Source organism: Scyliorhinus canicula, chromosome 13 (genome assembly GCF_902713615.1).
Source record: "Scyliorhinus canicula chromosome 13, sScyCan1.1, whole genome shotgun sequence".
Taxonomy (NCBI): domain Eukaryota; kingdom Metazoa; phylum Chordata; class Chondrichthyes; order Carcharhiniformes; family Scyliorhinidae; genus Scyliorhinus; species Scyliorhinus canicula.
In genome coordinates this window covers 114,305,704-114,332,843 of record NC_052158.1, presented here as the reverse complement: position 1 = coordinate 114,332,843, position 27,140 = coordinate 114,305,704, and the positions used below count along the sequence as shown (strand labels likewise).

The following is a 27,140-nucleotide window of genomic DNA, read 5'->3' as shown; positions in this document are numbered from 1 at the left end:
TGGTTAGCACCGCTGCCTCGCGGCTCCGAAGTCCCATTTCGATCCCGGCTCTGGGTCACTGTCCATGTGGAGTTTGCACATTCTCCCTGTGTTTGTGCCCCCACAACCCAAAATGTACAGGCTAGGTGGATTGGCCATGCTAAATTGCCCCTTAATTGGAAAAAAAATGAACTGGGTACTTTAAATTTTAAAAAAATCAGTCACCCGAATGGGCACAGCCAGAATGTCGCTGTATATTTTTTTTAAATGTTCAACCATCCAGGATAGCAATTTACTTGATCATTGCCACAGGACACAAAAACCACTCTTCCAGAGGTTATTCATGAAGGCCCACCTTATTAATTAACCTTGCCCCTCGCCTTAAGTTGTGGTGATCCTCATGTTAAATCAACACCACTCAACTTTTCCCCTTAAAGGGGAAAGCAGCCCATGGTCATCTTGGACTAGGCAACTTTACCTTTTTACTAACCCCTGCTGTTGCAGTAAACATAATTTACTGAACTTCAGAAACTCACCTGAGGTTACTTTCGCAGTACCACCTACCGCTGTGACATCTGCCATGGAGACGGACAATGTTGTAAGAACATCACCACTTACAAACTCCCTTCGAAATTAAACACCCTTCTGACAAGGATATGTATCGCTATTCTATCATTATCACTGAGCCAATAACCTCGAATTATTTTGCTAAGACAGTCCGTTACAAAACAGGCACACTGTACTGATCTTGTATAAAGACCTTTGTTAGGCCTAGAACACTTTGATTGGTTTTGGTTTCCTCAAATGCTGTGTGATGTGAAGGCCCCAGAATGGATTCTGAAGATAACGACTTGTTTAAAGTCTTTAGTTACCATGAAAGCCTTAGAGAACTGGGTCCTTTTACTCCAGAAAAGTGTAGATTTTGAAAACATTTTAACTAATTAAAGAATTAGAATTCTGGATATTCTGTTCCGTATAGCTAGGCATTGAAGGATGGAACTGGAACATTATATTTATACATAAGCTTTTATTAACAGAGGCATACATTACAAACATACACCGCCTAACCCAACAACCGCAATTGCAGTTCATTATTCACATGTGAGCAATGATGGTAAATTGTGACACATGATTTGATTACAAAGATTGGGAAGCCCATTATTCACTCATATACACGTGTATTTTCATATGCTTCTATTTCAAACACTATTGCTGAGTTTTCATCAAGAGCATGATCTCTGGCTGATTTTCATTTCTGTAATCAAGGCTATTTCCAAGACACGGTTTGTAACAAAATGGGTCTTGGTCAGAATAGTTCAGAGGACAATATCAAAGTACTTTTGATTTGGTTGCACAATGTCTTATGTGAAATTAATTTAAACAGTTCAGATATCGCTGTATAAAAATAATTGGAACACTTGCTTTCTGTAGTGATGGAACAATTATTGTTGAGTTCATCAAATTGAAGTAGGCTGGTAATAGTAAACACTGTTCTCTGCAGTATTTAGCCTAGAATCATCTGGGTCCAAAAATGTAAATTTTCAGTTTCTCAGAATTTATTTTCTCACGTTACTAAATGCTATTTTCTTTTCTGTTTTGTAACAGGGCTGACCAATTTGAGTATGTTATGTATGGAAAAGTTTATAGAATAGAAGGTGATGAGAGCTCGACTGAAGCAGCCACTAGACTGTGAGTATAATATCGTCTACTGCATTGAGGTTAACAGAAATTGGCTGTACATTTATTTAAATGGTGAGTTGTATTAGTTAAAAATAGATGCTGCAAATGTTCATGGAGATAATTTGGTAAAATCTGGATGTATTGAGCACCCAAATTTCAAAAAAAATTGTTCATGGGAGGTGGGTGTTGCTGGCTAGCCCAACATTTATTGCCCATTGTTATTTGCCCTTGAGAAGGTGGTGGTGAACTGCCTTCTTGAACTTCTGCAGTCTTTGTGTTATAGGAATACCCACAGTGCAGTTGGAAAGAATTTTGACCCAGCCACAGCAGAGGAATAGTGACATAGTTTCAAGCCAGAATGGTATGTGACTTGGAGAAATTCTTGCAGGCAATCTGCATGTGTTCCCATGCATCTGCTACCCATGAATTTCTAAGTGGTTGAGGTGCTGGATTTGGCCTTAGTGAGTTGTTGGAGTACATCTTGTAGATGGTACACACCACTCTCATTATGCATCGGAAGTTGAGGGAGTGAATGTTTACGGATGGGGTGCTAATCAAGCGGGCATTGTTGTCGAGGATGGTATTGAGCTTTTTTTTGGAGCTGTATCCATCCAGGCAAGTGGAGAGTATTCCACTCTATTTGTAGATGGTGAAAGGCATTGGGGAGTCGGGAGGTATCTTGTTCTACAGAATTCCAGTCTCTGACCTCTCTGTAGCCATAATTGTTAGATAGCTGGTCCAATTCAGTTGCTGGTCAGTGTTAAGCCCCCCGCCTCCCAAGGATGTTGATGGCGGAAGATTCTGTGTTGGAAATGCCATTGAATGTCATGGGGAGATGGTTATATTCTCTCTTGTTGGAGATTGTCATTGTCTGACACTTGTGTGGTGCAAATGTTACTGACCACTTATCAGTCCAAGGCTGAATATTGTCCAAGGCTGAATATTGTCAGGCAATAGCCTGAGGAACTTGTGCAATTATGTCCTGGGACTGAGATGATTGACCTCTAACAATCATTAAAATCTTCTTTTATGCTATGTCTGACTTCAACCAGTGGAGAGTATTCCACCTGATCACCATTGACTTCAGTTTTCCTCGGGTTCCTTGATGCCACACTTGGTCACATGCTGCCTTGATGCCAAGGACAGTCACCATCACCTCATCTCTAGTTCAGCTCTTTTGTCACTGTTTGGACCAAGGCAATAGTGAAGTCGACAGCTGACTGGCCCTGGTGGACCCCAAACTGAATGTCAGTGCAGAGGTTATTGCTGAGTAGGTGCTGCTTGATAGCACTGTCAACAGTACTTTCCGTCACTTTGCTAATGGTCAAGAGTAGACTGATGGAGCATTAATTGTCTGGTTTGGATTTCTCCTTTTTTGTGGACTTGCCATACCGTGGCAATTTTGCATATTGCTTAGTAGATGTCAGTGTTGTAGCTGGCTTGGGTCACGGCTAGTTCTGGAGCACAAGTCTTCAATACTATTGCTGGAAAGCTGTCTGGGTGCATAGCCTTTGCGGCATCCAGTGCCTTCAGCTGTTTCTTGATATCTGGGGAGTGAATCGAATTGGCTAAAGACTGGCATCAGTGGTGCTCCGGACTTCAGGAGGAGGCCAGTTGGCTGCAAATGCTTCAGCCTTGCCTTGAGCACTGGGATCCCCCATCATTGAGGCTGGAGATATTTATGGCGCCTTAGTTAGTTATTTAATTGTCCATTCACAACTGGATATGGCAAGACAGCAGAGCTTACATCTGATCCGCTTAGCTCTGTCTATCGCAAGCTGCTTCCACTATTTGGCATACATGTAGTCTTATGTTGCAGCTTCACCAGGTTGATACTCATCCCTGATGTTGTTCCTGCCACGCCCTCCTGCACTCTTCATTGAAGCAGAGTTGACCCCCCATCTTGATGGCATAATTATAATCTTTATTGTCACAAGTAGGTTTACATTAACGCTACAGTGAAGTTACTGTGAAAGTCCCTAGTTGTCACATTCCGGCACCTGTTCGGGTACACGGAGGGAGAATTCAGAACATCCAACTTACCTAACAGCATGTCTTTCAGGACTTGTGGGAGGAAACCAGAGCATCCAGAGGAAACCCATGCAGACACAGGGAGAACGTGCAGACTCCGCACAGACAATGACCATTACCAGTGGTAATGGTAGAGTGGGGGATATGCAGGGTCCTAAGATTACAGATTGTGTTTATTGTATACAATTCTTCTGCTGCTGGTGATCCACAGCACTTCATAGATGCCAAGTTTTGAGTTGAGTCTGTTTGAAATCTATTCCATTCAGTATGGTGGTTGTGCCACACAACACAATGGAGAGAATTCTCTATGTGAAGATGGGACTTCATTTCCTTAAGGACTATACAGTGGTTACGCTTGCCAGTACTGTCATAGACAGATTCCACTGTGACAGATAGATTGGTGAGGATCAGGTCAAGTATGTTTTTCTTTCTGTTGGGTCCCTCATCACCTGACAAAGACCTAAGACATACCAAGGGATGGGTGATGGTGATATTTGGCTATTGCCCATAACGTATTATTCTGTGAGTATGACTGTATCAGGCAGTTGCTTGACTTGTCTGTGGGACAGCTCCCAATATTGGCACAAGTCCCAGATGTTAGTCCAGAGAGCTTTGTAGGACTGGGTGTGCCTTTGATTCTGGTGCACAGATCAATGTTCGGTTGTCTGTCTGGTTTCATCCCTTTTAGACTTTGTAACAATTTGATACAACTGAGTGGATAGCTGGGCCAGAAGGTATTTAAGAGTCAGACACATTGCTGCTGGTGTGAAGTCACCATTGAGGCCAGACCAGATAAGGATGGTGGATTTCCTTCCCTTCAAATGAATTAATCAGATGGTTTTTTTTAACAATTGACACTGGTTTTGTGGTCACTGTTAGACTAGCTTTTAATTTCAGATTTTATTAATTTAATTTAAAATCCACCAGTTGCCTGATGGGATTTGATACAGCGCCCCCAGAGCATTAGCCTGGGCCGCTGAATAGTTTTTCCAGCGACATTATCACAACACTACTGCTTCCCCCCCTCCCCCCCCAAAAAAAATGCTTAAGTGCTGGGCTACAATGTAAATTCTAGAACTAGACATTAGTACACTACCGTTCTTTAAAGCAAAATACTGCGGATGCTGTGAATCTGAAATAAACCAGAAAGGGCTGGAAAGACTCAGCAGGTCTGCTCGCATCAGTGGAGAGACAAACAAAGTTAACGTTTCCAGTCTAATACGACTCCTCTTCAGAGCTAGAGTCATACGGATTTGAAGCATTGCCCTGGATACTAGTGCTTCAGCATGTTAATACATCCCGTATGCTTCGAGATAGTGTGGAGCTAATGTTTTAAATTTTAATTTTCTTGAAAATGTTGCAGAAATACTTACTGTGGATTTTCACTCCTTTCAGATCAGCCTATGTGTCATATGGCGGTCTCCTAATGAGGCTTCAAGGCGATGCAAATAATTTACATGGATTTGAGGTGGATTCCAGAGTGTACCTGCTAATGAAGAAACTTGCTTTTTAAGATGCATTGACAAAATGATGGCTATCCCAAAGTTTCTTGGCTTATCAATGAAATCAAGTTTGTTTGTTGCCATAGTCAACAAACCATTATCACACCAAATGTGTAAATGTTGCCCTACATTTCCAGTTTCCCTGTTTTAAAGGAGATAGGAAAGGAACCACTTAAGGAAACTTATTTGCCTCACTGTGTGAAATTAAAGAAAGTTTTATTAAGTTGCTATTAAGTGAAACAAAAGTGTGCTTTTTGTAATAACGAATGTACAAAAAAGGATTTACCGGTAATTGAATTCTCCAGTGTCTAAATAAAAATGTGTCACATGATTAACAGTAAAGGCTTTTTTAATGAGTCAGTATGCCATATACAATATATACTGTTTTATTTTTCAATAAGTTTGGTCTGAGAAAAGGGATCAGTTGCTTTCGTCAACTGTTGGGAGACGATGGACAAAGTAGAATTTCTTAGATGCATAAAAGGAAAACTAAAAAACGTGGTATTTGGCCATAAGGGCAGCAGAGATATAGAGTAGAATTTTCCCTGTAGCCTTCAGGATGATGCTGTCCAGCTCAAATAGGGGTCAGAAGTCTGCATTTTGTTTCCGTCCGGCTCAAATGGGGGTTGTGGGAAACGGTCATTAATGTGTGATTTTCACTGAATTGGTCATTTAGCGGCCAGAGAGCAGGTACGCTGTTGAAATAGGGATGCGAGGCCATCTCCAAGCTGGAGGGCCAGTAGTGGGCTCTCCAGCTTGGAAACAGCAACAGGAGGATAACTTTGCAGTGAGGGTGCTCAAATATGGAAGTGTCTTCTCCAATTTTTATAAATTTATAGTCAAAAGAAAAAGTCCTAGCCACTATTGGAGGAGGCGAACCCTTTCACACTTCGGCTGCATGTAGACAGGAGGAACTTCAAATCTGTCAAAGTGCAGAACCATGATCCCCCCCCCCCCCCCCCCCCCCCCCACAACTATCCCTGAGGAGCTTCCTCAAGGCACAAACATGCACTGTTCCCCAACATCTCTGGGGAACTGAAGGCTTGTGGGTGGTTCTGCTGCTCCTCCATCCCACCCTGGGGAAAATGGCTTCAGGACGGGACGGAGCTGAGGAACCAACATAACAATCCGGCGGTGTGAAATTCTGAACACTCTTGCCTCAATGCCTGCTCACATCATTTTCAAAAAACTCCTTTAACTGATGTTTGCAGTGGAAAGGCCAGAAATTGGTTGCTTATCCCTAATTGTCTTTGAAAAGCAGTGGTGAGCTGCCTTCTTGAACTGCTGCAGTCCATCTGGTGTCAGTGCACCATTGTACTGTGAGGAAGAAATTCCAGGATTTTAATCCTGTGACCGTGAAGGAACGGCGATGTAGTTCCAAGAATTTTGTGGATTTGAAGGTGGTGCAGTTCATAGGTGGTAGAGCTTGGTTTGAAAGGAGCTGTTGAAGGACTTGGTGAGTTGCTGCAGTACATTTTCTAGATGGTATACCGTGGAGGGAAATGTTTAAGGTGGTGGATGAGGTGCCAATCAAGTGGACTGCTTTGTCCTTCATTGTTTCAACCTACTTGAGTGCTATCAGAGCCAAACTCTTCGAGGCAAGTGGAGAGAATTCCCAACTCCAGGATGCTGATGGTGAGGCATTCAATGATGATAATGTCAAGTGGAGATGGTTAGAATCTCTTGTTATGGTATTTGTACATTGTCCTTCTACTTTGTGATCTGAGTTGACTGACTTGATGGAACTCTGCTCTTTATAACAGATGTTCCATGTAAAAATCACTAAACATTAGTGCTCAAACAAAAAATAATCAAAAACAATAATTTTATAATGTTACCCTTTATCCCAAGGCTGGAATTCAGAAGAGGTTATGCAGATATTTTCTTCATGATCATGTAGGATATATAGCACAGAAGCAGGCCATTTGTCTCAAACAGTTCATATCAGTGTTTATATATGCTTCACTGAAGCCTCCTCCCCTCTTGGTTGATTGATTTTGATTTATTGTCACATGTACCGAAGTACAGTGAAAAGTATTTTTCTGCGGCTGAGGAACGTATCCTTATCTTTAAGTATGACTTCCTATTCTAGGGCTCCTGTAGCTCAGGATTACATTTCAAGGTCATGAGTTCCGAGATAGAAATGGCAGTCAAAAGCTTGGTCAGAGAAGTAGGTTTTAAAGAAGTTTCTTGAGGATAGCAAGGCAAAGAAATGTAGGGAAGGAATTGCAGAGCTTGACAACTGAAGGTACGGTGAGGATGCTCAAGAGGTCAGAATTAGAGGAGTGAAGATATCTCCGATGGTTGTGAGCCTGGAGGAGAGTAAAAAGATAGGGAGTGACAAGGCGATGGAGGAATTTGAAACAGGATGAGAATTTAAAAATAAAATATTGATTGACGTGAAGCCAATGTAGGTCAGTGAGCATAGGTGATTAGAACTTTGTGTAAGTTAGGCAGCTTTTTGAATGTCCTGCATTTGAATAATCTTTATCAGTGTCACAAGTAGGCACACATTAACACTACAATGAAGTTACTGTGAAAATCCCACAGTTGCCACACTCCAGTGCCTGTTCGAGTGCACTGAGGGAGAATTCAGAATGTACAATTCGCCTAACAGTACATCATTGGGACTTGTGGGAGGAAACTGGAGCGCCCGGAGGAGGAAACCCACACAGACATGGGAAGAACGTGCAGACTCCGCACCGGCAGTGACCGAAGATGGGGGATCGAACCCGGGTCCCTGGTGGTGCGAATCAACAGTGCTAACCACTACTATTGTGCCGCCCATATGAAAGATAGAATGCATAAGACCAGCCAGGAATGTTTTGGAACAAGCAGGAATAAAGGTAAAAAAGATACGAATGACAGTTTCAACAACAGATGAGCTGTGGCATGGATAGGTCAGGTGATGTTGTGGAGGTGGAAATAGACAGTCTTAGTGAATGTGTCGTTGAAGGATCAAATGTAACACCCAAGGTTCCAAACAACCTGGTTTAGATACAAAAGCAAAATGCTGCAGATACTGAAAATCGGAAATAAAGTGTTGGAAATACTCCGTAGGTGGGCGAGATCTGTGGAGAGAGAAAAAGTGCTGCACTTCTTTCCAGCATTTTCTGTTTTTATTTCTGGTTTACCGTATATACTCAAGTAATGGTTGATCTTGTGTAAACGTTGACTGCTGGCTTTTATTTTTTTAATATAAATTCAGAGTACCCAATTATTCTTTTCCAATTAAAAGGCAATTTAGCGTGGCCAATCCACCTAGCCTGCACATCTTTGGGTTGTGGGGGTGAAACCTACGCAAACACAGGGAGAATGTGCAAACTCCACATGGACAGTGACCCAGAGCTGGGATCGAACCTGGAACCTCGGCACCATGAGGCAGCAGGGCCAACCCACTACGCCACCGTGCTGCCCAAGATCCATTCTCTTTGAACTTAACACCCTCCTGCCACTGAAATCAAACTCATCGTGGTGCAAAATTATTCACACCATTGGCACACCATTGAAGGCAGTTGTCCAGCTCCTAGTACTTGTGCATCAACAAGTGCTGTCAAGGCTACCACCTCACTGGTGTGTGCTGCATTTCCACCAATCTTGCCCTCCAAAATTGCAACATAGTGCTGAGAAGGAATGGCTTGATACACAGTCCAGTTCAAACTTAAAATAATTGAGATTGCAGAGCAGACAAATAATTGTGCCGCAGCTCGTGAATTGAAAATATCCAAGAAGAATGTTCAAGATTGAAAGAATCTTTCTACACAACTTTGGCAGATGCCTAAGTGTGCAAACTGAGAAAAGCCGAGCAAGAGGCTGCAGTTGGAAATGAAGTTGCAGAATCGCCTGAATGGACTTGCCATTTCTTACTGATCTATCCAAATCTTCACCCTGGAAGAAGCAAGAAAATTAGGTGTTGCAGATTTCAAAGTCAGGCTTCTAGCATTTCAGCGATATACAATCAAACATCAACAAAATAATGGATCCAATTGGCCTGTATTGGAACATGGAGATGCTGGTGAATTTTGACATACCAGTAAAATGGTGAGCAAAGCTGCTGAGAGTGTTAGTGAAGACAACTGGTCATGGGGATGACCTTGGCATCTTCTTCGCAGCCTTCAACACGTCATCGATGAAGACGAACATCTTGCCAAGGTCATCCCTACACTCCCACTACTTGAACCCCACTACTTGCCTTCAAACAACCGCGCAACCTCAAACAACCCATTGTTTGCAGCAAACTACCCAGCCTTCAGAACACTGACCACGACACCACACAACCCTGCCATGGCAATCTCTGCAAGATATGCCAGATCATCGACATGGGTACCACCATTACATGTGAGACCACCACCCACCAGGTACATGGTACATACTCGTGCGACTCGACCAACGTTGTCTACCTCATACGCTGCAGGAAAGGATGTCCCGAAGCGTGGTATATTGGCGAGACCATGCAGACGCTGCAACAACGGATGAACGGACATCGTACAATTGCCAGGCAGGAATGCTCCCAATCGGGGAACACTTCAGCAGTCAAGGGTATTCAGCCTCTGATCTTTGGGTAAGCCTTCAGGACACGCAACAATGCAGAATCGCCGAGCAGAAACTTAGAACCAAGTTCCGCACACACTAAGGCCTCAACCGGCACCTTGGATTCATGTCGCATTACATTCACCCCCCACCATCTGGCCTGGGCTTGTGAAATCCTACCAACTGTCCTGGCTTGAGATAACCCACACCTCTAACCTGTGATTATCCCTCTCTCTGGAACTGTAAAAAGTATTGTCTTACATCTTTAACTTTGTCTACATAATATATATATATATATATATTGTGTGTGTTTCTGGAACCTATCTCTTCATTCACCTGAGGAAGGAGCAGTGCTCCGAAAGCCATGATTCGAAACAAACCTGTTGGACTTTAACCTGGTGTTGTCAAACGTCTTCATGTGCCCACCCCAGTCCAACACTGGCATCTCCCTATTGTTTCAGGTAGTATGGGGTGGGGCATATAGAGTGTGGTCAAGGTGGGCAGAGCCAAGTGGTAAGGGGTGGGGCTGATACAGGATGGCTCACATGGTGGGTGGGGCCAAATGGTAAGGGTCTGGTCAGGTGGCCCTATTATTGGGGGGGAAGTGATAAGGGGCGAGGCTGTTGCCGGTAGGTGGGGCCAGGTGGTGAGAGGTGGGGCCAGGTGGTAAGGGGTGGGGCTGATGCAGGACGGCTCACATGGTGGGCGGGGCCAGATGGTAAGGGCCTGGTCAGGTGGCCCTATTATTGGGGGGGAGGTGTTAAGGGGCGAGGCTGTTGCCGGTAGGTGGGGCCAGGTGGTGAGGGGTGGGGCCAGGTGGTAAGGGGTGGGGCTGATGCAGGACGGCTCACATGGTGGGCGGGGCCAGATGGTAAGGGCCTGGTCAGGTGGCCCTATTATTGGGGGGGAGGTGTTAAGGGGCGAGGCTGTTGCCGGTGGGTGGGGCCAGGTGGGTGGGGCCAGGAGGTAAGGGCCTGGTCAGGTAGCCCTATTATTGGGGGGGAGAGGTGATAAGGGCAAGGCTGTTGCCGGTGGGTGGGGCCGGGGGGTGGGGCCAGGAGGTGTGGGGTGGGGCCAGAAGGTAAGGGCTGGGGCGGGGCCAGGTGGTAAGGGCCTGGTCAGGTAGCCCTATTATTGGGGGGGGGGGGAGGTGATAAGGGGTGAGGCCGTTGCTGGTGGGTGGGGCCAGGTGGGTGGGGCCAGGAGTTAAGGGGTGGGGCCAGGAGTTAAGGGGCGGGGCCAGGAGGTAAGGGGTGGGGTGGGGCCAGGAGGTAAGGGGTGGGACCAGGAGGGAAGGGGTGGGGCGGGGCCAGGTGGTGCGGGGCGGGGCCAGGTGGTGCGGGGCGGGGCCAGGTGGTGCGGGGCGGGGCCAGGTGGGGCGGGGCCAGGTGGTGCGGGGCGGGGCCAGGTGGTGCGGGGCGGGGCTGATGCAGGTGACACGCTCTCACCGTGGAGCTAGCGGCGGGTGACCACCGCGGCCTGAGGGACATCGAGCAGGCCGCGGCTGACAGCTGAAAGTCGCCTCAGGTCAGTGCGGCCTCTGTCCGCACTACCCCCACAAGGTGGGGAGGGGAAGGCAGAGCGGGGAAGGCAGAGCACAACTGCCGTGTCCGACGGCCTGGTGGCGGGCAGTCCTTGGGTCCGACGGCCGGCCGGCTGGAAGGCAGAGGGAGGTCGCCATGGAGCTGCGGACCAAGCGCAGGCTCACCAACATCACCATCGGTCTGCTCTTCCTCTTCAGCGGCATCGAGTACGGTAAGCAAGGAGCAGACCCTCTCGCTGCATCCCAATATCCCGCTGGCCGCCTGCATGAAGAGGCTGTAAACAGTCACATCTGTGTCTTCCAGCCTGTGCCCGGGCTTTGCAGCTCCAGCAGGGAGAGGAGAAAGTCCGATCCGTCTGTGCAGGGCACCTGCTAATGTTTCATCAGGTAGACTTTCAGTCATAATGCCATGCTGTGGGTCGCTGTGTAGCCATCCAGCACTCAGTCAAATTTACCTGCAACCATTTAACAAACGTGTAGGTCGGCTAGCAGAGACTCTTGGGGAAAGGACATTTTACTGAATAATTATGTTTCAAACACTCCCTGCTCAGCCTCATGGCAAATCAGCGTGCTCGCCTGCCAACTTATTTTTAAATGAAGGATTAGTTAAAAGTCATGAACACGCCGAGGCAAAAAAATAATAATGGCAGATCTGTCTGCACTTTAATCCACGCTGTTATCTTTAATGCTTGCATTCTACTGTTAAACTTCTTCCCTTCCCGTACCAGCCTCCCCGAACAGGCTCCGGAATGTGGCGACGAGGGGCTTTTCACAGTAACTTAATTTGAAGCCTACTCGTGACAATAAGCGATTTTCATTTCATTTCATTTTCATTTTTTGTTCAGCAGCTCAGTAGTGCAACTGTCACTTTGACATTTTGTCTGGAAATGCCATTAACGGCTGTGCACTCGCAACAAGCAATAACAATTTTAAAACGTGCTGCCAGAGATTTTTTGCCTTTGGGGGAAGTGTCACTGGGGAAAAGAGCTTTACGATTCCCAAAGTGAGCAAGACAACAAAATTAAATGATTAAATTGGACACAATGTGGAATATGCAGACAGATCACGCATCTTCAGTGATTGAGAGTCAGACGGAGGCTATGAGAGGGAGATGAAGACAGAATTGTTGAAACTCACAACTTTCAAAACCACTAAGAGAAAGAAGGTGGATGTGGTCAGGGGCAGTCATTGGCACAGATGTGACATGACAAGCATGGAAGGGAATCGGTCTGCTGACTTAAATAGCGTGCTATTGTTTTGAGATGTGAACATTATTGTTTTCATTTACAAAATTGTGTAGCATTAGGGAAAATGAGATGATCTCCAGATTTCAAACCCAATACTAATTGCAAACCCCTTAGGGACATCTTATTAAATGAAAGTAAAATATATGTATTTATAAAATGTTAAGGAATGTATTGAGATTTGTACATATTTTATTTAGTATTTACAAATGCCTTAGATCCATTTGGGCTCACAGTTGCATGTGTCCCCTATGCATGATAAGCTCCTGGTCCTGATATGTGAAGCTTTCTATGAGGGGTGGTAACCTCACCATTTAGGAGGGACAAAATGACCAGAGATTAATCAATGTTCCTTACCAGCAAACTAATAAAAATGTAGAAAATTTACAGCACAGAGGACCATTGGCCCATTGTGTCCACTGGCTGAAAAAACAGTTTACCTGCCTAATATCACTTGGGTTATGACATTTCAAGTGCATATCCACTTATTTTTGAATAAGCCAAGGGGTTTTGCCTCTACAAGTTTCAGACCTCCAACACCTTCTTGAAGAAAATGTTCCTCCATTCCCTTTAATCCTTCCACTAATTACTTTAATTCAATGCTAAGTGAAATAGATGCGTTCCATCCAGTCTGTTTAAGGCCCTCATAATTTTATAATTTTATACATCTCAATTAAACCTCCTCTCAGTCTCCTTTGATCCAAAGAAAATAATCCCAGTTTATCACGTTTTACTTCACAGCTAAAACGTTCTATCCCTGGCAACACCGTCATAAATCGTCGTCTGTACTCTGTCCGGTGCAATTACAGCCTGTAATGCAGTAACCTAACTGGTCTAACTTAGTGTTTTATGTAGTTCTTTTAAAAAATTAATTTAAAGTACCCAATTTTTTTCCAATTAAGGAGCTATTTAGCGAGCCCATCCGCCTACCCTGCACATCTTTGGGTTGTGGGGGTGAGACCCACGCAGGCACTGGAAGAATTTGCAGTGACCCGGGGCCGGGATCGAACATGGGTCTTCGGCGTCGTGAGGCAGCAGTGCTAACTACTGCACCAGCGTGCCGCCATGTTTTATGTAGCTCTGTCATAACCACTTTATTCCTTACTCTACTCCTTTGGCCAATAAAAGCAAGTATCCCATATGCCTTCTCAACCATCATATTGACCTATCTTGCTATCTTCAGGGTTCTGTGGACATGCACTCCAAGGTCCTTCTGTTCCTCTACATTTCTCGGTATTCTACCATTTACTGAGAATTCCGTTGCCTATTTTATTGTCCTCCAAAAATGCATTACCTGACATCTCTCAGATATTGCTACCTTCCTGAAGTGTACAGCTTCGTTCCTCACTGTTAACCCCGTGGCCAATATTCCTATCATCTCCAAACTTCTGAATCATGCCGGCCCCCGATATGCAAGTCTAAATCCTTGGTTAAAAATCATGAAAAGCAAGGGATCCTGTACTGAACCCTGTAAAATCCCATTGGTGATAACCTCGCAGACTGCAAAACACCCATTGACCCTTTATTTCCTGCCACGTTACCAATTTTGGATTCCATGAGCTTTAGTTTATCATATGGGATCTTGTCAAAAAGCGTTATTAAAATCCATGTACACTATTCAAATGTGCTAACCTCAACAACCCTACTGATTAATTTCTCAAATACTCAATCAGACATGATCTTTCCTTAACAAATCTATTATGACTATCCTTGAATAATCAGTGGCTTTCCAAATGAAAATGTTTCCTGTCCTTAAATCTCTTTCCAATATTTTGTCCACCATTCAGGTTACGATGACTGGTTTGTAATTAATTAGTCTGTCCTGGCTTGCTTTATTAAGTCGCAGCACAACATAATCTTAACTGAGGTTAATTTCACATTATCATTTCCACCCATTATTGTAATTATCCAACAGTGCTACTTTAATCATACAATTGCATTTGTCATAACCATTTTACTGCTGTAGGATTTAAATCAGCTATTCAGCAGTGGAGAACATATTTGTGGGTTTGGTAGTCTCTGGGGTTCACTTTTCCCATCGGCAGTGCCACCCCGCCAGTGGTTTTTGCCGTGGCGCAGGGTGGTTACAATGGGAAATCCCATTGACAATCATCAGGAAGATAGAATCCCGCTGCCAGCGAATGGCTTGCGGCTGAGAAACATGCGGCTGGGGGACCTGAGAATCCTGCCCACAGAGAATGACTTGGGAAAGATTTTATCTTCATTGTTTTGTCAGGAATGACCCTTATTAAATGCACAAGTTTGTTTATGTCATGTTGATAATAATTGAGGCTGCTGATTTGCATTGACTGAAGAAGCCAAATTCTATTTTTATTAATTTATTAATTTTGGATTTTTGCTGGTGCTTTGGGATTGTATTGCACAAATATGACCATTACTATGTGGCAACCTTGAGCTGTACATTTTTTTTACTCCTTTCTATTTTGAAAGCTGAGAATACGCAGCATGATGATATGCAACATGCAATGATCAGGTACCTGACATTTAGCAGTACTTGGGAAGGGAAATGGGGTTTGGCTACATGTGCGAGGTAATGTTGGTTTTTGGTTCGCTGGCAATGATGGGGTTTGGTAGAACTGGGTTGGGGGTCTGGACTTTGATGAAACTGTCGTAGGACTGCAAGAATTTGGCAGCATGGAGACTCTTTGAGGCAGTGCAACTGAAGAGAGAACCTGAAGAATGACACATCTGCGGAAGGTGGAGACAAGGTTTACCACATCTTGGGGCCTGAATGGGATTTGGCTCATTGTGCATGTTTAGTGTTTCTCATGAGTGATGGGAGGGCAGCACATGGGCCTGATTGCAGCACTGGTTTGTGATTTTCTATGGAATCTTTTCTCTGTAGATACCAAATTTGTCTGTGGTAGTTTCCTGTCTCTGTGGGGTGAAATTTTCAGTTTATTTGTGCACGCACGCACTTGTGTAATGACCAAATTTTGACACGCTATTATACCCTTTTTTAAAATCCCTGCAATTAAATGTAGCTTAGTTTATTTTAAGTCTGTCCACAGACTGAAGAGTTGATAAATTTGAATATCCTGTAATTTCACAGTTTGTACATGGGTGTAAAACTGCACCCAGAATTTTAAAGACAGAATGGAGCAAGTTATTTTCTGAGATCTTTTTGTGACTTAAAACTATATCATAGATTATCATAGAATGTACAGTGCCGAAGGAGGCCATTCAGCCCATCGAGTCTGCATCGGCTCTTGGAAAGAGCACCCTACCCAAGGTCAACAGCTCCACCATATCCCCATAACCCAGTAACCCCACCCAACACTAAGGGCAATTTTGGATACTAAGGGCAATTTACCATGGCCAATCCACCTAACCTGCACATCTTTGGACTGTGGGAGGAAACCGGAGCACCCGGAGGAAACCCATGCACTCACGGGGAGGATGTGCAGACTCCACACAGACAATGACCCAAGCCGGAATTGAACCTGGGACCCTGGAGTTGTGAAGCAATTGAGCTATCCACAATGCTATCGTGCTGCCCAGCCCTTAAACAAATCTGTATTTTCTGCTTTGTTGAATATTTATGATATTGAAATCTTCCAAGATACTATCTTCTTAAACATGTTGCATCAATGCATATGAATATTAGTCAAATGGCTTAAAACTTTAATTTTCATACTCCCCTCATTTCTGTCTGTTTACACTTTCTACCTTCTTGTCATGTTAATGAAATTGGCAGGAAATTTAGGTGTAAGTGAATTTAATTTTGGGTGTAACTTCCCAATTACGTCCTAACAGAAAATTTCACCATACGACAAGGGGAAGTGAAGTTGTGCAAGTGTAGCATTTTATCTGAGAAGTGATGTGAAGAAATTATTGATGTACATTTTGGTTCTGAAATTTCGTATAAACTTGCTAAATATCTTGGGAAACATGAGGCAAGTTGGAATCGGATTGTTTTTTTTCACCCCTGCTGTTGCACGTTTTCTTATTTGAACAGATGCACCATGCTGGAGTAAAGACCTGGATTATAGGCAGCCTTGCAGTACCTTGTTAAAGTGACTACTCTTCATGCGAGCCTGTTGGTTGGCTATTTGACTACTGAAAACGGACCTGTCCTCTGCTCCCATCTTATACACTTAGATAGTTTATCGGACAAGTCACTGGGTAACCATCGTAAATGGAACTTGCCTTATTTTATTTTCCTGTTGATGCTACAGCACAGAAAATACCTCGGCATAGATCAGGAACGAGATTAGGTATCTATCACTGTATCACATCATGAAGCATATTCATCTGCTGAACCGTTGATGGAATCGCTGAAAGGTGTAATTCTGATTCACTTTACGAAGAGAGAAATTAAGAGTGTCGATGTAAGGTTGGTGCAGTCGCACTGATCCACATTTTCAGGTCTTCGTTTTGTTGGAGACTGGACATATGACCCAAGATGCACATCGCGGCCTCGCAGAAGTCCTGATGTGCTCATCTCCATGGAAATTGCCTAGGAGGTTTCAATTTCTGATCAGCAATCCCTCCCTGCTCCCTGGGACCCTTGTGAATGTCTCTGACTTACGGTTAGAGCCTGAGACTTTGTACATTTCAGATGTACTCTTAAATAGCTACGCATGATATGTTAGACTGATTAAAACAGTAATGTCTGGGTTATTTCAGAACTGATCCTCTAATCTCTCAAATTGACTACACACAAACTGCATGGAGTACTCTGGGGTCCTGCTGGCCCCCTCCTCAAGAAAGTCCAGAGTGAAACTCTCGTGTTTTGACGCTGGAGTGGGGACATAGCCCCATTATTGGAGAATCCCGCCTCTGGTCTTTATATTTAAAGCTTATTGACATGTATGGAAGGTAAATTATGTTGTTACAGATAAAGTTGAATAAATAATAGTGTACATGTTGAAACGGTAGGGTGGCATGGTAGCACAGAGCATTGGTTAGCACTGTTTCTTCACAGCGCCAGTATCCCAGATTCGATTCGCAGCTTAGATCACTGTCTGTGCGGAGTCTGTACGCTCTCCCCGTGTCTGCGTGGGTTTCCTCCGGGTGCTCCGGTTTCCTCCCACAAGTCTCGAAAGACATTCTGTTAGGTAATTTAGACATTCTGAATTCTCCCTCAGTGTACCCGAACAGGCGCCAGAATGTGGCGACTAGGGGCTTTTCACAGTAACTTCATTGCAGTGTTAATGCAAGCCTACTTGTGACAATAAAGATTATTATTAAGGCTATTGTAGAATAGTCCGATTGATGACACTGCCAAGCCTCTTCATTCTAAAATATTAGCTATTGTCGAACTGCTATAGAATTTCAAGTTAGGAAACCTTTGAGTTTAGTACCATACAAATAAACCATTCCACATTCTTGTACCTTCCTCTCTGGTTAGAGGACAGCACAATAAATTGCTTTGAAAATGCAGACAAGTCAGTAGAATACAAAACAGGGGATGTTGGTTTTGTTTTGCAAAAGTCAGTCAGTGTTTGTCCTGACTCCAGAGTGGAGTGAGGTTCCCTAAAGAAGGGAGTCTCACCCTGCCTTATTCTATTTGGGTCTTAATTTGTGCAACCTTTAATTCTGATTGATTGTTTAGCTCATTTTATAATTTTGTTCACTTAGGTTCTAAATATTCACAATAAATGAAAATGAAAATTGCTTATTGTCACGAGTAGGCTTCAATGAAGTTACTGTGAAAAGCCCCTAGTCACCACATTCCGGCGCCTGTTCGGGGAGGCTGGTACTGGAATTGAACCGTGCTGCTGGCCTGCCTTGGTTTGCTTTTAAAAGCCAGCGATTTAGCCCAGTGTGCTAAACCAGCCCCTGGTTGGGGCTACAATTTAAATAAGCATTCCTCTGGTATTCAATTCTTGAGCAAATACTTTATTCCAAAAGCACTCAACTAATGCAAATGCACCATTGGCTGTTGTTTTGTGTCACAAGATCATGATGCCCCGCGATTGAGTAAAGTTACATGGAAAATTAGGAGTTCTGTTACAGCAGAAAGCGCTCTCTTTCCAGTGAGTTTTAATGGTTTCTGTTTTCTTTTCAGTGTCATCAATTAGAATTAGTGTTTAATTTAAAAATGCATAATTGTTTTTTCTGATCATGGCAGTGGCTAATTGCCTGGGTATATCAATATGAAATGCATGCTGGGTATCACCATGCTGTTTTATTCAAGTGTTGAAACATCTCTTAAGAAGTTTTCAAGGCTCTTGTTGACAATAGCATTTGAGACAGTTTCCTGTTAAATGTGGTATATCATGTGGTATATTGTGTTACCTGTGAGGAGGATAACTTGAAACACTGGTTCTTGGTGGTTCATTTTGGTTTGGAATAATGTGACGAACCATGAACAACCCAGTGAGGAACCAGTCCAGCCATTGAGTCAACAATTAATAAGGACTATTTATTAATGTTCCATTTGGCATTACAAATGCGGAGATTTCCTTTGCTGTCTCAGTCACAGGTACTTTCCAATAGCCCTTTAGCAAGTCTGTCGTCTTGATGAATTTAGACTGTCCAACTCTTTTGATGCAATTTGGTAGCCAAATGTGGAATAGGAAACAAATCCCTCTTAGTGACAGTATTCATTCTCCTGCAGTCCATCCAAAATCTTTGTGTTCAATCTGGTTTTGGAACCAGTATGATCAGGGACATCCAATTACCAGAACTAAATCAAATAATGTATTTTTGATCATATATTCAATTTAATTCTGTACTTATGATAACTTTTCTGGATTTAACCTATATAGATGTTGTTTTATCGGAGCTGTGTCCCCTTGTATTGCTATCTTTGTTCTACCTAATGTGTACCAAAAATACATTTCTAGGTCTGTAGTAACTCTTTTCAATTTGCTCCGGCTCTTATCTGGATGATGACTTAACCGGTTGTTTGATTTTTTTCAGGGCTTCCTCATTACCCAAATGAACTTTAGGGAAGTCACTGTCTGAATTTAACCCTTCTTCTCCCTGTTTCCTTATTATCAAGACCTCCTGCTTGTCCTCATCTCCTCTATCTCAATACTTTTGAAGCATATTGATATGAAAGCAGTTTATGTCTATCTGGTGTGCGTATCAGATAATTTACTTCTCTCAACTATGTTTTAATGTGGCCCACTAAATCTGGTTTGCCTGACACGAGTAATAACAGAAGCATTTTTCTCTTGTTATAAAACTGAGTCTCTGCTGTCCTATCAGCCATTGTATTCATTCCATGCTGTGCTGTCTCTAAATCATTCCTTGCCAGCTCACAAGTCCGTTAAGTCTTTTTGAATTAAATACATCTGCTCATTCCCTGTGACTATTTCATCTTTATTCAGCTCACTAAAGAGCATATCAGATAACTTGATCTCAACCTGATCTCACTTGTCGCATCCTGTGCTCTCAATTCCTCCCTCTTTTGTCTTAACTTCTGAGCCTGTAATGTTGTCACTACACAATCAGGAAAACCTTCCGGAGGGTCTGTTTGCAATTTCTCTACATCTGGGTATCTATTGGCTGTTCAAGCACAGTCGGCATCATTATTATCTGTGATCCTGCTATAGAATGAAGTGAAGGAACGGCGCTATGACACTTGAGTGTATGAATAACTAAACACAGCATTTCATCTGAAGTTACCTCTGGTTCCCAAAATATACTCATGTTCCCTGAACTCATTGAGACACTCCTGTTCCCAAGCAGAATCCAATGTTAGTAACTCTATAGGTCAAATCCAGTTAATAGTTACCACACAATATTGTTCAGGTGACCATGTCCGGGAACACTTGTTTTCCTGGTTCAGTGAAAGCACAAAACCGTGTGTTTTAGAGGAAATTATCTGCAGTCTACCATGTCTCTAAATGTTAGATGGAACAGGCCTCCGTGGCTCACAGCATAGATGGAACTGTCATTTTTGACTGTTGGATGAAGAACTAGCCTCTCCCCATGAGGATGTAAGCAGTTATTTTTTAATATTTTAATTCAGGAAATTTTAAATTTTACAACGTACGGATAGGACAAATAGATTTAAATATTTTTTATAAAACTACCCACAACCCAGCTCCACCTTTCCTTTATTTATCTGGAACCCACCCCCCATTTACTGAAAACAACCAGCTCCTCAAAGAAGATAATGAATGGCATCTACCTTGAATAGAACCTCTCCTCCGATCCCCCAGTGGTGTACATCTACCAAGTCCCCCAGCCTCGCCTTCGACTTAGGCGACGTCGACGCATTCCACCTGAGCAAGACCTGCCTACAGACTATCAGAGTGCTCAAGGCCAAGACGTCAGCCCACTTCCCCTCCTGCAGCCTCGGCAAGTCCGACACTCCAAAGTTTGTTACCATTGGGCACTGCTGTACTCTAACCGCCAAAATCTCCGACATTGTTTCAAAGAAGGAAGCCCAGAGCTTGAGGGACAGAACCAAAACATATGCGCGTGGTTCGCCAGCCCCCTTGAACAACACTCTTATTTATCCTGTATCTCCGGCAAGAACCCACTCAGACCTGGTCATGTGTGCCTGTGTACCACTTTAAACTGAATTAAACTCAGTCTTGCATACAGGGAGGTAGAATTTACCCTATGCAGAACCTCGCTCCACCCCACCCCCCCCCCCCTCCTCAAAAGCACCCTCCAACTCTTCCTCCCATTTTCCCTTTACTTCTTCTCCATCGACTGCCCATAAATATCTGATATTCTCCCTACCCCTATCTCATCAAGGCACAGCACCTTATCCATAAGAATGGGCGCCGGCAACTGCTGAAATGAAAGAGTTCCTCTTGCACAAAGTTCCGTACCTCCAAATACCTAAAAACATTCCCTCCAGGGAGCTAGAACTTCTCCTCAAATTCCTCACACCCATGTAGCCACTGTAGCCACCTAAAATGGACACTGAACTAAACAAGATGGAGAATTGCTAAGACTGCAGGGAAACGCAGTTTAGCCAAGCCTGCAAACACTCATTAGCATTTTGCAAGCAGCAAAACTAGTTTCTGGCCAGGTGGAAGATCTCAAACCCAAAGGTGTTAGTAGCAAAACGCTTTGCATATTAATGAGGCAATCCAGATCTGGGCACACACAATGGCAACATTTGTGTTTGAATAGATACTTTAAGTGGATGTCCAGACAGAACGGCACCAGAAGTATCCACTATAGAAACCGCCCCCACCATCGAGAAAGACCCTCACATTGGAGGAATTCAAAAGATATCGATTGGAAGCGATCCAATCGATACCCGAAGGTAAAGCCCGCCCAGGAAAAGGCAAGGACATTGGGGACCCCTATAAAAGTAGACCCCCACACATGGTCCTGTCTGTTGTTTCGTGCTCCGGCTTTGACCAAGAACTCCATCGTGTATCCTGACTCCAGCCGTTGAGCACCAGCCGCCGAACCGTAAGTGCCAATACGACGCTCGCTACGCGAACCAAGCCCGCTAGACCCCCAGTGACCAGCACGCTTTCTGAAGGTTGCAGACCAAGACCGGGACGAAGGCCTCGCTCCCTGACCTTGCCTGTTCCTGTGCAGTTAAGTATTCTGATTGCTTAGTTTAGTCATAGCTTAGTCCCTTAGTGTGTGCATGCGTATTTATTATAATTGTATAATAAATATTGATCGTTTGGAACTTACTAATCGGTGTATCGTTTTATTACTTTGAACCTGACCTTGAGATATTTGTGAGGTGTCTAGATACGGCACCTGGCGACTCCCGAGCTGAAAGATACATAGACAGAGCCTAGTGGTGTTAAGCACACGGCCTTTAACAGAGGCAAGTTAATACACCCCAATAAACGCGTTTTACACCCATAGCAAAACGTGCAACACCCAACAAACCTACTCTCCACGAATGAAGCAAATTTGTACTTGCTTGTCTCTCCTCCGATGTGGGATGCGGAAGATGTTTCTCGGGAAATCGAGGAAGTGGTGGTCCCGCCTTCGGTTAACTTTGGAGAGGGTGAGCAGCGGATGGAGGCATAAGGCATGAAGTTCCGTGAAATGAAAGAGGCGGTCTCGGATCATCGTGTCCAGATTGTCTCTGGAGGCCGAGGTTTTGTTGATGGCGGAGACCCAAAAGCTTTTAAGAGCCATGGTTAAAGACCGAGAAAACAGGTCCAAGCGCCAAAATCTTAGGATTGTTGGGCTACCGGAGGGCATTGAAAGCACAAAAGCCACAGAATTTGTGGTGAAGACGTTCGAAAGATTGGTGGGGGAGGGGGTCTTAACACTCCCGAGGTGGACCAGGCCCACCGGTCACTACGACAGAAACCGAAATCTGGGAATCCTCCACAGGAAGTCGTAGTCCGCCTTCATTGATTTCTCGATACAGAGCGATCTTGAAATGGCGAAGGTCACCAAGGAAATCTGCTGGGGAAGGCAGAGTATTCTACTTTACCAGGACATCGGGGCGGAACTGGCAAAGTGATGGGCTGGGTTCAACATGCCCAAGGCGGTGCTTTACAAAAATGAGGTGTGATTCGGAATGGTGTACCCAACTCGTGGGTCACGTTTAAAAACCAGGACCATTACTTCAATACGCCGGAGGAGGCAAATGTGTTTGTGAGGAGGAGCGGACCAGGAGAGATTTGATTGTGGTTATGGGATGTTTTTGGAGTTCTTTGAATTTTGCATAGTCACGTTTATAGTTCCTGTCAGTCTTTTTGTGTTTTAGCTATGCGGGGTACCGTGTTCTTCTCGTGCATTATTCTCACACGTGATAGTTTGCTTTGTCGATGAGGGGTATGGATTCTATTTCTTTATTTATTTTTTGCCTAATGTGTCCTTTTGGTTTGGATGAGGGACTGGGGTAAGTGTGTGTCTGGATCTTTCTGGTTGGAATTTCCCTATTATTGTTTTGCTCTCTATTCTGACTTACTGGATGGGGCCGCCTGGCTAGCAGTTTTGCTAGTTAATGGAAGCCAAGTGGGGTGGGGGCTGTGGCTAAATGCTTGTAGTGGTTTCTGTTTTGGGTTTAGGTTGGCTGGGTTTTCTGTGCTGGGAGGAGGGAGGGAGTGGGTGCCTAATTGAGCTGGGAGGGACGATTAGCAGATGTTTGGAAGGGTGAGGGAAAGGGGGTGGGTGTTGGGTGGACAGCCAAGGTGGACGCGGTCGGAAGGGGGAGGTAGATAAAATGCTGGCGACGAGGGTCTCTTTACAAATGGTCCTGAGGGTATCTTTACGTATGGGCCTATGTGAGGGTGGTGGTGGGCAAGCCTGGATTTGAGGCAGGTTGGGGCCCAGTTGGAGGTCCTCATGGATATGGCTGACTTTACAAGAGGGAGGGTCCGGAGTGTGCCCCACACACACACACACACACACACACACACACACCCCACTAGGTTGGTGACGTGGAATGTTAGGGGACCTGATGGTCTGGTTGAATGGTCTTGGGTATGAGCCACACGATGGCGCAGTGGTTAGCACTGCTGGCTATTGGCGCCGAGGTCCCAGGTCTCTGGTGTTTACTCATTTGAGGACTTTGAATGCAGGGGTAGTCTTTTTGCAGGAGACACATTTGCAAATTAATGATCAGACGAGACTGAGGAAAGGGTGGGTGGAGCAGACGTTCCACTCAAATTTTGATTCAAGGTCGAGAGGAGTTGCGATTTTGATCAACAGGAGGATGGCATTTATGGTGACGAGAATTTTGGTGGGTGGCAATATGTTATGGTGAGCTGGGTGCTGGCAGGTGCACAAGTGGAATTAGTGAACATTTATGCACCAAATTGGGATGACGCAGATTTTATCAAAAGTGTGTTGGCAGCCATCGCTGGTCTGGACTCAGACCAGTTGATTATGGGTAGAGATTTCAATTGTGTATCAGACCCGAGGATGGACAGGTCAAGTCCCAGGTCTCTAATTACTTCTGGGATGGCAAGGGTTGACTGTGTTCATGGAACAGATAGGCGTGGATCCATGGAGATTTAGTCACACAAGGGAGAGGGAGTTTTTCTTCTTCTCTCCATTGCACTGGGTCTACTCCAGAATAGATTTCTTCATAGTGGGAAAGGTGTTCCTCCCAGGGATGGTGGGAGCTGGTTACTTGGCGATAGTAATATCGGACTATGCTCCACACTATGTGGATATGAGATTATGAGATGGGCCGAGCCCAGTGCCCACCATGGAGGTTGGACACATCACTCCTGACAAATAAGGGAATTGTGAAATGGTGGCTTCGGCAATAAGGAATTATGTAGATTCCAACCAGAATGGGAAGGTCTCACCTTCCACATTCTGGGAAGCGTTGAATGCGGTGATCAGAGGATAAATGATAATGTACAAGGCCAACAATGTTAAGGCTGACATGGCTGAAAAGCAGAGGTTGGTAAACTTAATCTTGGAGGTGGATCCGCAATACTTTACAGCAGAGTTATTGGCAGAGAGAAAGAGGCTACAAATGATGTTTGAGCTTGAATCGACGGGGCAAGCGGTGAGCCTGCTTCGGCGTTTGCGGGGGATATTTTGAGTACAGGGATAAAGCCAGTCGATTATTGGCTCACCAATTGAGACGGCAGGCAGCCAAAAGGGAAATAACTCGGGTTAAAGATGAGGGGGAGAGCTGGTTGCTACCGCGGATAAGATTTTTTTTTTAATAAACAATTTTATTTAGTTTTTGGCTTTGTAAACAGTTACAGACATCAACAGAAAGAAAGCAAAAAAGGCAAAAATGTGCAAACATCCACGTACATTCAATACTTCAATCATAACATACTGCAGAAGCCCGCTCCTCTCCCACCGGTACTACCCGCCATTTTATCCGTCCTACTCTACTCTACTCTTACCCCTCCTCCCCCTTGCTGACACTCACTCTCCCGCAAAGAAGTCAATAAATGGTTGCCACCTCCGGGCGAACCCCTGTACAGATCCCCTCAAGGCAAACTTAATTTTTTCCATACCCAGGAAACTCGACATGTCCGCAAGCCACAACTCAGTCTTCGGGGGCTTTGAGTCCCTCCACGCCAATAGTATTCGTCGCCGGGCTATCAGGGAAGCAAAGGCCAAAACATCGGCCTCTTTCTCCCCCTGGACTCCCGGGTCTTCCGAAACGCCAAAAATTGCCATCCCTGGACCCATCGCCACCCTTGTTTTTAGCACCCAGGACACGGCGCCTGCAAATCCCTCCCAGTACCCCCTAAGCTTAGGGCATGCCCAAAACATGTGAACGTAGTTCGCTGGTCCTCCCGCGCACCTAGCGCATTTGTCCTCTATCCCAAAGAATTTGCTCATCCGAGCCACCGTCATGTGGGCCCGGTGAACGACCTTAAATTGAATCAGCCCGAACCTGGCACATGTCGTGGTCGAATTTACCCTACTCAGGGCCTCTGCCCACAGCCCGTCCTCCCTTTCCCCGCCAAGCTCCTCCTCCCATTTAAGTTTCAGTTCCTCCGTCTGGGACCCTTCCTCCCTCATGAGCACCTTATAAATATCAGAGACTCTACCCTCCCCTTCTTCCCCCCCTAGAGACTATTCTGTTTTGGATCCCCATTGGCGGGAGGCGTGGGAAAGATGGGACCTGTCTACGAACAAAGTCCCGCAACTGTAGATACCTAAAATCATTTCCCCTTACCAGCCCAAATTTCTCCTCCAAGCTCCTCAAACTCGGAAAGCTCCCTTCCAGGAACATATCGCCCACCCTTCCCACCCCTGCCCGCCGCCATGTACCGCGGGTAAGATTAACGGAGCTTTTGAGGTTTTTTTGTCGAGGGCCATACAAGTCTGACCGCCGGAGGATGGCTCGGCGACGGAGCGTTTTTGGAACAGATTGGCCTTCCCAATAGAGAAAGGGTGAAGAGGGAGGGGCTGAAGGCTCCATTAGGGTTGGAGAAAGTTGGAGACTGTATTGGTTCCATGCAATCGGAGTGGGCACTGAGGCCGGATGGATTTCCGGCGGAATTTTAAAAACAGTTTGCATCTTGTTGGTGCCGCACTTACTGGGAACGTTAATGCTACCACAGGCCTCGATTCCTCTAATCCCGAAAATGAACAATGATCCCCTTGAATGTGGGTCTTCTAGGCCTATTTCAATATTAAACACTGATGCAAAAATATTAAAGGTTCTGGCAAAACATTTGGAGGGGTATTTACCAGAAGTAGTCTCTGAGGACCATTCAGGATTTGTCAAGGACTGACAGTTGTCGTCCAACATCAGGAGGCTTTTGAATGTGGTCATGTTGCTGGAGGTAATAATCTCCATGGATGCAGAGAAGGCCTTTGACCATGTGGAGTGGTGCGACCTCTTCGAGGTCTTGGGGCGCTTTGGGTTTGGTCGCACTTTTTAAAAAAAAAAATAAATTTAAGAGTACCCAATTAATATTTTTCCAATTGGGGGCAATTTAGCGTGGCCAATCCTCCTACCCTGCACATATTTGGGTTGTGGGGGCGAAACCCACGCAAACATGGGGGGAATGTGCAAATTGGACAGTGACCCAGAGCCGGGATCGAATATGGGACCTCGGCGCCGTGAGGCAGCAGTGAAAACCGCTGTGCCACCCTGCTGCCCTTGATATCACTCTTATTTCCTGGGTGAAACTGCTATATAATGCCCCCTCAGGTGTAACCAACTACTTCGTTCAAACTTCCCGAAGCCCGTGTCTCTTTACAAACTAATTTGCCTCCACTGGTATGTCAAAATAATGGTCCCTGTCTATGAATGTGACCCGCAGGCAAGCTGGG

The 27,140-nt window shown here is 44.9% G+C and overlaps 2 protein-coding genes across 6 annotated transcripts in view; both read left to right on the top strand.

Annotated features, from left to right (window-relative positions):
• The window catches only part of polr2h (RNA polymerase II, I and III subunit H), a 29,111-nt gene extending 23,578 nt beyond the window's left edge, over positions 1 to 5,533 (top strand). For 2 of the 3 annotated variants that reach the window (XM_038816208.1, XM_038816207.1), the window contains exons 4-5: positions 1,585 to 1,668; positions 5,086 to 5,533. In XM_038816208.1, the coding sequence (XP_038672136.1) occupies positions 1,585 to 1,668; positions 5,086 to 5,203 (202 nt within the window). In that variant the 3' untranslated portion in view covers positions 5,204 to 5,533. The remainder of the gene's footprint in view (positions 1 to 1,584; positions 1,669 to 5,085) is intronic. The other variant, XM_038816209.1, reaches the window with a different exon arrangement.
• Positions 5,534 to 11,145: 5,612 nt separating this feature from the next.
• Positions 11,146 to 27,140, top strand: part of LOC119976025 (major facilitator superfamily domain-containing protein 8-like) — a 77,008-nt gene continuing 61,013 nt past the window's right edge. Inside the window, exon 1 of one of the 3 annotated variants that reach the window (XM_038816097.1) lies at positions 11,146 to 11,477. In XM_038816097.1, the coding sequence (XP_038672025.1) occupies positions 11,402 to 11,477 (76 nt within the window). In that variant the 5' untranslated portion in view covers positions 11,146 to 11,401. Of the gene's footprint in view, positions 11,478 to 11,529; positions 11,653 to 27,140 lie in introns of those variants that run through there. The other 2 variants (XM_038816095.1, XM_038816098.1) reach the window with 2 other exon arrangements.